We start from the raw sequence: 9,677 nt of genomic DNA on the forward strand, positions 1-9,677 counted from the left end.
ATCCCCATCCTTCTCTCCTTCCAGCCTGGGCAGAGAAACGTGGTTACAAGACAGCCAAGGCCGCCCGAAACGATGTGTACAGAGCGGCCAACAGCCTCCTGCGGCTGGCGCTGGATGGCCGCCTCAGCCTGTGTTTTCATCCCCCGGGCTACAATGAGCAGAAAGGTCAGTCAGCCGGTGATCCTCCCCAGCCCCTGCTGTAGGAGAGGCAGAAGGGTGTGGGCTTTGTGGCCACACTGTGTGAGGATTCGGATTCTGCCCCCATCGGCCAGCTCTGTGTGACTAAGTAGGTCTGAGATGACTTTCCAATCTACAAAACCAGGGTGCTTAGTTGCTCCTGGCAAGGAGGTGGTCAAGATGGGAGTTAATGTGTGCAAAGCTTCTGTTCTGTGCCCAGCACAGGAGAGGGTGAATGAATGAGCGCACAAATGAATGCCAGCAGCTATAAAATGGTTGTCATTCTTAGTCTTTGCCTCTTCCCCATCTTTGCCTGGCGTTAGTTTCTTGCTCAAAACTCTCCACCATTCTTTTTCTGTTTTGGTTCCCCAGGCACCTGGGAGTCCCATCCAGAGACCATGGAGCTGGTGGTTTTGCAGGGCAGGGTGGGGCCAGCGGGTGACGAGGAGGAGGAGGAAGAGGAAGAGCTGAGCAGCTCCTGTGAGGAGGAGGGAGAGGAGGACCGGGATGCGGATGAGGAGGGGGAAGGGGATGAGGACACCCCAACCTCGGCTCCAGGGTCCAGCCTGGCCGCCCGAAACCCTTACGCCCTGCTGGGCGAGGACGAGTGCTGAGTCCCTGCCCTACTCCATCTCCCCACCTCCCCAGTATCTTTGCTTTTGGACTGACCCGGGGGTCTCTCCCGTCTGCCGCCCCAGTTGTGAATAAAGATTGTCTGCTTTGTAGCCCCTTCCCTAGATGGACTGAGGTGAGAGCAGCTCTCAGGCTGACAGCTGTGGGAGGCTGGCTGCTCTTCTCCCTTCTCTTTTCGTGCATTCTCTTTGCAAAAGAAGAGTTCTCTTAGGAGTTAATTCAGTGGGTTCTGAGGCCCAAAACCACTCCCTCTGCTCATGCTCCCACTTGTACCTTAGGAACTGTGTCATCAACATGGTGAGGGGAGGTCATTTCAGGCTTTTGAGGCCTGGTCAAAGTCCAATCCCCTTTGGTCCCTCTGGTGTTGGAACAACCCCTATGCGCCCCCTGCTGTCAGTCCTGGGTTATACCAGGAACTTCTGGGAGAAGCAGCAGTAAGAGATGTCACAGCTGATGTCTCCAAGTGAGATTTTTTAACAGGATTTATTCAAATTCAACAAATATTTATTGAGGTCTAACTGTGTCTAGACTTACGCTAAGCACTGAGCATATAAAGCTGCACAAACAGGCCTGACCTAAATATACAGCCTGGCCATGATCAAGACCTCATTAATCAGGCACCCAACTTTTTGAATTAAGATGGGTGTATAATGTTCTCCAAATCCTTAGGGCTCATACGGTATAATTCTAGAACTTCCTGTTGGTGGAGATACTTAGCTAAGACTTGATGCTTGTGAAAATGTTAATTAAATGTGTACAAGTAGTCTTAATTACTGGCAAATAAGTGGGGTGCACATTTATGATCTGAGCAGAAGAGCCCTGTAAGTGCAGTATTAAGTCTCATTATAGAGCTTTAACACTAAGGGTCTGCTAGATTCAAATGGGAGGACACACACCCAGCCTCCTGAATCCCATTTACCCTGGTTTGGGATGGAGCCAAGGAGACCCAGTGCATGGTCTGGGCTGTCTTATGATATCAGGTGCAATTCAGCAGAGGTCAGCTCTTCTGTGAGTCAGGGCGCTTTAGGCCTTGCTGTACATCCCCCTTGATAAGCAAGCAGCTGGACTCCTAGATTTCATTCTTGGAGAAAAGGAAGAATGAGCTTTGGTTCATTGGCTGCCACAATGTTGTCTGGGTTGGTGGTAGCAAAAAGTGTTATTTGATAGGTTAGCCATCCGGGGTAGGGGTGAGGAGAAGAGGGCGTATGATTCCTCTCTCTAAAGCGTTCTGTTCCAGTTCTGGGTCTCAGGCTACTTTTCATTCCAGCAGAGACCCAGTCACCCCAGGAGCAAAAGGGGCTGAGGTGAACTGGCCCATATTTGGGTCATTTCTTCCAGCTCCCTCCTCCTCTGGTGCCAGTGAGGACATAAGCCCTAGAATTTGCATTCCAGCGCAAAGTTTAAATACAGCATGTGAATGTGTGTGAAAGTTGCCCACAATGTGCTGTAAAACAGAAAAAGTTTCAGTGGAGAGAAAAACCCACCTGTCTCCCATCTTGCACTTTGTACCCTCAGGGCTAGGTCTGTTGACAGAAAAAGGGGGACCCTTACTGAGCATCTTGTGAAGGTTCGTAATGGTCAGGGAAGCTCAGGGGACTTCTCTACTGCTGGAGGTGAGATGGGGACATTGGAATTGTCTCAAAAAGTGGAGAAAAGTGAGAAAAATCAGAATTCTATTTAAGCCCTTGTCTCTGTGCCACTTCTCTTCACTTGTCTTTATCTTGTTCTATCTTATGAGTTTCACCAGGAGCATTTGGGAGGTCTGGGGGTGGAGGTGAAAGCTGAGACCTGATGCTGGAGGGGAAGCCAAGGAAGAGGGTTTTTATGCTGAAGACCTGGATGGAAGCAGTGCTAACATCCCCAAGAGGCTAGAGATGGCAAATGATTCTTCCCAATCAGTACTCTGTAGGAAAGTGACACTGGGAAAAGAACTATCTTAGCAACAAACAGATTTGGGAGGAGAAGGGAAAATAATAACCCAACACCAGTGTCTGAGGTGGAAACTGACTAAAAGGGGACAAAGGAAACCAGGGGTCCAGTTCTGAAATACCCAGGACTCCTGTGCTCACACCCCTCCTGGGACATATCCACTATGGAGACACTTGACTGTGGAGGTCTCAGGCTCTGGGAGTTTGCACAGCTGGCCAGTCTCGTCTCTTGATGGCCAGAAACTAGTACTTCTTATTCATGCTGTAATTCCATCTAGATGTTGAGCAAGTTCTTCTGAGCTTTCCTTTTTCTAGACTGACTTCCAGTCATGGTTCTGGGACAAAGTAGCTGTGTGTGGTCCAGAGTAGATCATTGATACAATCAACAACATTGGTTGAAAACAATGTGTGTCAGGCATGCTGAGTTCTGGGACAAAAACACTGAGTACAGGCATAGACCGTATCCTCCAAGAACAGAACAGCCAGATACTAATGATACTACTCCATGTCACCATGTAAATTATAGAAGAATTGCTGTACGTGAGTATTGAATTGTAACTAAGTAAGGTGTCTAGAACTATAATCACCCCAAGAATCCATTCACCAATTGAACATTTGTCCATTTGTCAACAATTACTATTTGTCAGTCACTGCTAAGTGGTAAGTGATACAGAACTAGTCCTTTGTGGAACTCTCAATTTATTGGAATATGAAAACAATTTAATAATTACCCCAAAAGTGTGATAAGTGCTGTGAGAAGGGTGGTACAGGGTTCTGTGGGGTAGTGGTGGCTTCATGTAGAAGGGTCTTGTGATGTTGCTCAGAAAGAAGTGGAGGACAGAGCTGGAAGCTGTTGATTGTACAGCAAGTTATATAAGACTGGGGAAAAAAAAATCAGTGGTCTGTGGTAAAGAATTGCTGTGGGAACACCCAACAGGGGCCAGTCTTGGTGAGTCAGAAAAAGTCTAGAGGGACGGAGGTCCAAGCTGAGGCCTGAAAACTGAGCAGGAGTTAGCCAGGCATTGAGAGGGAAAGGGCATTACAGAGGGGAAAGCAAAGGATAGGAACAAGCACGTGACAGTTGGAAGACTAACTGGTTCAGCATGGCTGGGGCAGAGGGTGCAAGGGGGGAAAGGTGAAGCTGGAGAGGTAGGCTTGGGTTAGCTCTTCCTGGGCCTCATCAGCTGTGCTAAAGATGAAGGCTTTATCCAGAGCGGCACTGAAGAACTTCAAGCCTAAGACCAAGGAGGAGAGATTTGTGCCTTAATGTCAGTTTGGTTGCACTGTGGAGACTGGTTTGGAAAAGGGAGAGCGATCAGAGACTTTTGCAGAGATCCCAGACAAAGACTGGAAACCAGAATTAAAGGGCTTGGGGGAAGAGAGGTGTGGCTGCAGACGGATTTGGGCATCAGTAGCATACAGGTGGGAAGAGGGTAGCTGAGATCCTTGAGAGCTGAGGAAGAATGTGGAGAATATAAAAGGGAGGGCAGGGGGGAGGGCAGGGAAAGAGGAACCAGTAGACAGGATAAAACCTTGGAAGTGTGGTGCACTGAAAGCCAAGGAAGGAAGAAGGAAGGGCACAGTGAATGCTGCTGAGGGTTAATGACAAGAAGGAAGAATGTCCACTGGGTTTAGTAAAAAGAAGCCTTGCTGGTCTTGGTGGGAGCAGCTGCATTGGGCAGGTGGGATCAGAAGTGCCAGATGTCAGGGGATTGAGAATAATTTGGAGGAAAGAAGTGAAGGCAGTGGAGAAAAGGAGATACTTTTTAAAGAAGTTTGGTTGTGTTTGGAAGGAGAGAAAAATGGAGAGAGCAGAGTATATAAAATCGAGAAAAAAATTTGCTTTTAAGTTTTGAACGGTTTAACATACTGTTTAGAAGGGTTGAGTGGAGGAGGAAAGGCTGAAAATGCAGGAAAGTGGGGATTAGTGATGGAACAAGCCCTGGAGAGCGGGCGGGGGCTGCACTGACAGTCCCGGCGCAGGGATTACCCTCCCACGGGAGCCTGGTGGCTTCTGTCCTATTCGGAGGAGACAGCGCTGACATTCAGCCGGTTTGCACTGGTACTGTTCAACCAGTTGTTAAAACACTTCTGTACCAGTTAGTAAGTAGTATAAGAGTAACTGCAATAAGCAGTAAAAATGATTAATAAAATACATTATAATATGAACTCATCAGTTCAAGTATAAGAGACCGCGACAGCCATTGGCAAAATGGGCTTCCCGCTGTACCTGAGACGCTTTGCAGCGCCATCTGCCGGTGGGGTAGCGTCACTGCAGGCTAAGCGGCTGCTTTGAGCCTTATTAAACTCTTTAAAATTGCCTGTTCAAATTATCTTTGAATTATGGAGTTGCTATTGCTTCTAAATAGTTTAGCTTCTGCTTTGATTTTCTTGCTAGTACATTGTCATTCTTGCATCAGTAGTAAATAGCAGTGTTTTAATATTTACAAATTTAAGAGTTTTTAATAAACTATTAAAGCCAAACTTGAATAAAGAGATAAAGTTTGAATGTCTCTTAATGTGCCTTCAGAAATATCATAAATGGGAATGCTTTGGTTCCACGGGAGAACAAAGAAGAAATATTCATGAGCTGCTGCTCATGATGTCTTCTGTTACTATGTTAAAAAAAAAAAAAAAAGATCAAAATTCTTTCCTTTAAAAAAAAAATTCAAAATTCTTTCCAATGTTTTGTTTTGAAAATTGTCTAACACACAAACGGAAAAAAAGGACAATAAACACCCAAACACTCATACAAGGATTTGACAAATCCTAACATTTTGCCACTAGTCTCTATCTTGTTTATCCATCTGTCTACTTATCTTTTATTTTTTTGTCCCCTAAACTGGTTGGAAGCAAGTTGCAGAAATGCTCATTCATCCCTAAGTCATCAGTATATGTCTTGCACAACCACACTAGACTTACCATGTCTAATGAGTTCAGTTCAGTTCAGTCGCTCAGTCGTGTCCGACTCTTTGAGACCCCATAAATCGCAGCACGCCAGGCCTCCCTGTCCATCACCAACTCCTGGAGTTCATTCAGACTCACGTCCATCAAGTCAGTGAATTCCTAATCTAACCTAATATCATATTCAAGCTTTCCCAATTTAAATGTCTTTTACAGCATTAAAGAAACAAACCAGGAATCAAGTTCCACACATTGTTCTTTGTTGTGATTATGTCCTCTTCTTTCCCCTTTTCTTTCTTTTTTTTGACCGCACCACACAGCATGTGGGATCTTAGTTCCCTGACCAGGGATCGAACCCTCAACTCCTGCATCCCTGCATTGGGAGAGAGAAGCTTTAACCACTGGACTGCCAGGAGGTCCCTCCCCTTTTCTTTTTAATCCAGAACAGTCCAGTCTTCATAAAATTGACTCTTTGAAGAGACTAGGCCAGTCTCTTCTATAGAATATACTACATTCTGGATTTGTCTTATTGTTTCCGTGTTGTCATTTAACTATTCCTCTAGCTCATATTTTTTAATTAAAAAATTTAGATTCTAGTTACCCAATTTGGGGACTAATTCTTCAAAAGTGCTGCATTTGTCACATTGTTTCACATTGGAATGCACATAATACCAGGTCATCCCATAGCTAGTGATGTTAAGTGTAATAACTGTCCTATGAAAGTAAAGTGTTCCCCTTTGCAGTTAGCAAGTTATATGCATGGTTCTTTGACACTGTGATTTTTTTTTTTTTGGCTGCATCTTGCAGCCTGTGGGATCTTAGTTCCCTGAGCAGGGATCGAACCCAGTCCCCTGGCAGTGAGAGCCTGGAGTTCTAACCAATAGGCTGCTGGGAAGTTCCTGACACTGTAAATATTCTAAAAAACTTTCACCCAGTAATTGGCATCCACAGTGACCCTCGCCTGAATGAGTTATTTCATCAAGGGTTACAAAATGGTGCTTTTCTACTTCTCCCACTACTCTGTTTATAAGGAGATATTTATCTAGAGGGGAGCTTTCCCTCATCAACTGGAAAGTTAGTCTTTTTTTAAAAAAACCTATAGGTTCCCGGGTTTTATCCATTTAGTATTTTCCAATCACAGCCATTATTCCTTTTGTTCTCAAACAGTACCAAATGTGTACAGTAGGAGCCCTTTTAAGCTGACTCCTGTGTCCTTTTGACATGCTCCAAAGTTGTGACTACTTTCTTGCTTCTGGCATGACGATGTCCCAGGCTCAGTTTTTACTTTCCCAAGCTCCAAACATGGAATTAGCCATTTCTCCAGGGAGTACTGGTTCTTTTCATGAAAAATGGTGTATAGAAACCACTATTTAGATGCTGGGAGAGCTCATTACTGCAGGGGTATCACTGCTTTAAGACACTTTTAATGTTAAGAAAAATCATGAATTTATATTGATACTTCCAATTCAAATTTTATATTGTAATTTAACTTTTTTGATGTTGTATTTTATGTCTTTCATCAGGATAATTTAAAATTTTAATAAGCTTGACATTTGCTTTATCCTAAAATATTCATAAAATAGTTTCAAAATTAGTGTTTAATACTACAGACAATAAAATAACTAAGTGAAATTTAATATTTTTATTTGCTGTTCTTTTAGTCTTTAGAATATTTACCATGAAGGATGTAACAGTGTACTGTATTCAAATGTCACCTGAGGGACTTCTCTGGCAGTCCAGTGGCTAAGACTCCATGCTTCCAAAGCAGGGGGTACCATTTAGATCCCACATGCAGACAGGGTCTGCAGTCCAGGTCTTCCCCCACCTCCCCCACCACTCCCTTGCTTTTCTTGCTAGACTGCCAAAGCACCCGTTCCCTTACTCCACCGTGGTCTAGGTTTCCATGCCAAGGTCACTGTTCCTCACCTCTTACCTCCATCCCCCGTTATATGGAAAGTCCAGGCAGCCTCAAACTCACCAGCCTATAGCCTCTCCTGCCTTCCTTGGGCGGCCCTGCTCCAAAATGGGCCTGTGAGGAGTTGCAGGACAGTCTGTGCCAGCCGGTCCCTGGGAGCCCAATACTTGTCTGTACCCTCTGCATTCACTGCCCTGCAGCACAGTTCAGGGCTTTTTGAGCTACAATCCCTGCTAGGTGTGCTTCTCCACTTTTGGGCAGTGTGGCGGGTGTGGGGCATGCCAAGGCTGAATTGGAGGCCTGGGGCCTGAGATCCCTGGCGGGTGGGGTGGGGGATGGTCACTTATTCCCAAGAAGAGGTGGGGAGACCCGGCTTTATGAGGGGCACTGGATGGAAACCGAGAAGCTCAGTTTTAGTCCAGGCACTGTCTCCCTTGGGACCAGTTAATAGGTAAGCTGTAGTTAGTAGGGCAAAGAAAAATGAATTTCATTTTTTTCTCCGTGTAACTATTTTCAAAGGCTTCGTTGTCTGGGCACAGAGCGGTCTGTCCCACACCTTGTTCTTCCAGGGAAATAAAGTATCAGGTCGAGCTCTCCCCCAGAGCAGCCAGAACTTACTGAGGACAGAGCTGCTGATCCTTGGATGCTCGGATACAGAATAAAACTGTGCCTCTGAGGCTCCAACTGGGCCCTGGTGTTCCTGTGCTTGTGGTGCCCATAGCCTGGTCACCCTCGGTGGGGTCGGGGGAGGTTTCTCATCTCTTCCAGGAGCCCAACCCTTCAGTCCCAAGTTTCCCCATTCTTCATGTCTAGTCTCACTTGTCCCCATAGATGTTTTTTGGACATTCAAAGGACTCATTCCAGGTGCTCCAGCCAGTCAGACCCCTATTTGAGAAGCTAGGAGGTACAGGAAGAGTGGAAGGGGGCTCCCATGGGTGAACTAAACATTTTTTGTCTTCGAACTGATCTTTGAGAAATTTAAATTTAGCTTATGCAGTCTATCTTGACAACAATGGTCAAGAGTATTTATTTTTGTTGCTGGGGACAATCCCCAGCTCTGAGCTCATGCTATCCCCTCAAACCTCACCTCCACCCAGGCCTGCCCCAAGTGACACCCTCATGTTCAGGTAAAAGGGGAAAGTGGCCTGCATTGGACAGAAACAGCAGAATCCCAGTCCTTTTGAGGCTGCTATTTTGAAAGGCTGGGAGATAGGAAACAGAATGGCCAGGACGTGTGGCCAGAGCCCCGCTCCACCCACACCACCCCCCACCCCTGCCCCATCTGTCTCCCCTGTCACAGCGCTGACTCTCCCAGGGAAGCTGGGTGTGGACCCTCAAAGCGTAGAGTGTTTCTCCAGCCTGCTGAATGCAGATCCTGTCCTTACAGCACCCAGCTGGCCCAGTCCCGCCCCAAGCCATGGAGGGAGGGTAGACTGGGTAGCCTGGCATGGAAGGCTCCACCCAGTGATTGCAACCAACATGGTCCAGGCCCTTCCAGGCTGGGCTTACCTGGTCCCTGAGCACCTTGGCTCTACCTACCCACCTTCATTGTCAATCTGGTCTGGCTGAGTTGCAGGGCTTCCAGGATTGGCTAGCCCAGATTTGGAGCCATAAGAATGTCCCGGAGCCCAAGGTCAGGCTTGCTCATGCTGCAGTCTCCTCCACTGGAGAGAGAAGGAGAATACTGTTCCCTGAGCCCCTGGGATACTGGATGGCCAGGGTCTCACCTGCTCTTCTTCTACTGCTAGCCCCTGAAACCAAGTAGACAGCTTTAAAACATCTGGGGTTTTGGTTTGTGGTGGCTGCAGTTTTTCACTGTGACTTGATAAACCCAGAGGTTTTTTCTTTGTTCAGAGCCAAGTAAGGCTGCAGTGGGGAGATTTTATGACAGCAGCCCTTTCCGTCCCAGCCCAGTCCCCTCGTGTGCTGTGCTCAGTTGTTCAGTCGTGTCCAACTCTGAGACCCATGGACTGTAGCCCCCCAGGCTCCTCTGTCTGTGGGGATTCTCCAGGCAAGAATACTGGAGTGGGTTGCCATGCCCTCCTCCAGGGGATCTTCCCAATCTAGGGATCGAACCTAGGTCTCCTGCATTGCAGGCGGATTCTTTACTGTCTGAGCCA

The 9,677-nt window shown here is 46.7% G+C and overlaps 1 protein-coding gene across 1 annotated transcript in view; it reads left to right on the forward strand.

Moving 5' to 3' along the window:
* The window catches only part of GNL1 (guanine nucleotide binding protein-like 1), a 12,308-nt gene extending 7,074 nt beyond the window's left edge, over positions 1–5,234 (forward strand). Inside the window, exons 11-12 of the mRNA XM_010848158.1 lie at positions 25–165; positions 550–5,234. Coding sequence (XP_010846460.1) covers positions 25–165; positions 550–791 — 383 coding nt within the window. The 3' untranslated portion in view covers positions 792–5,234. The remainder of the gene's footprint in view (positions 1–24; positions 166–549) is intronic.
* The last annotated feature ends 4,443 nt before the right edge of the window (positions 5,235–9,677 follow it).

This window comes from Bison bison, unplaced genomic scaffold, assembly GCF_000754665.1.
Source record: "Bison bison bison isolate TAMUID 2011002044 unplaced genomic scaffold, Bison_UMD1.0 scf7180017864260, whole genome shotgun sequence".
Taxonomy (NCBI): Eukaryota; Metazoa; Chordata; class Mammalia; order Artiodactyla; family Bovidae; genus Bison; species Bison bison.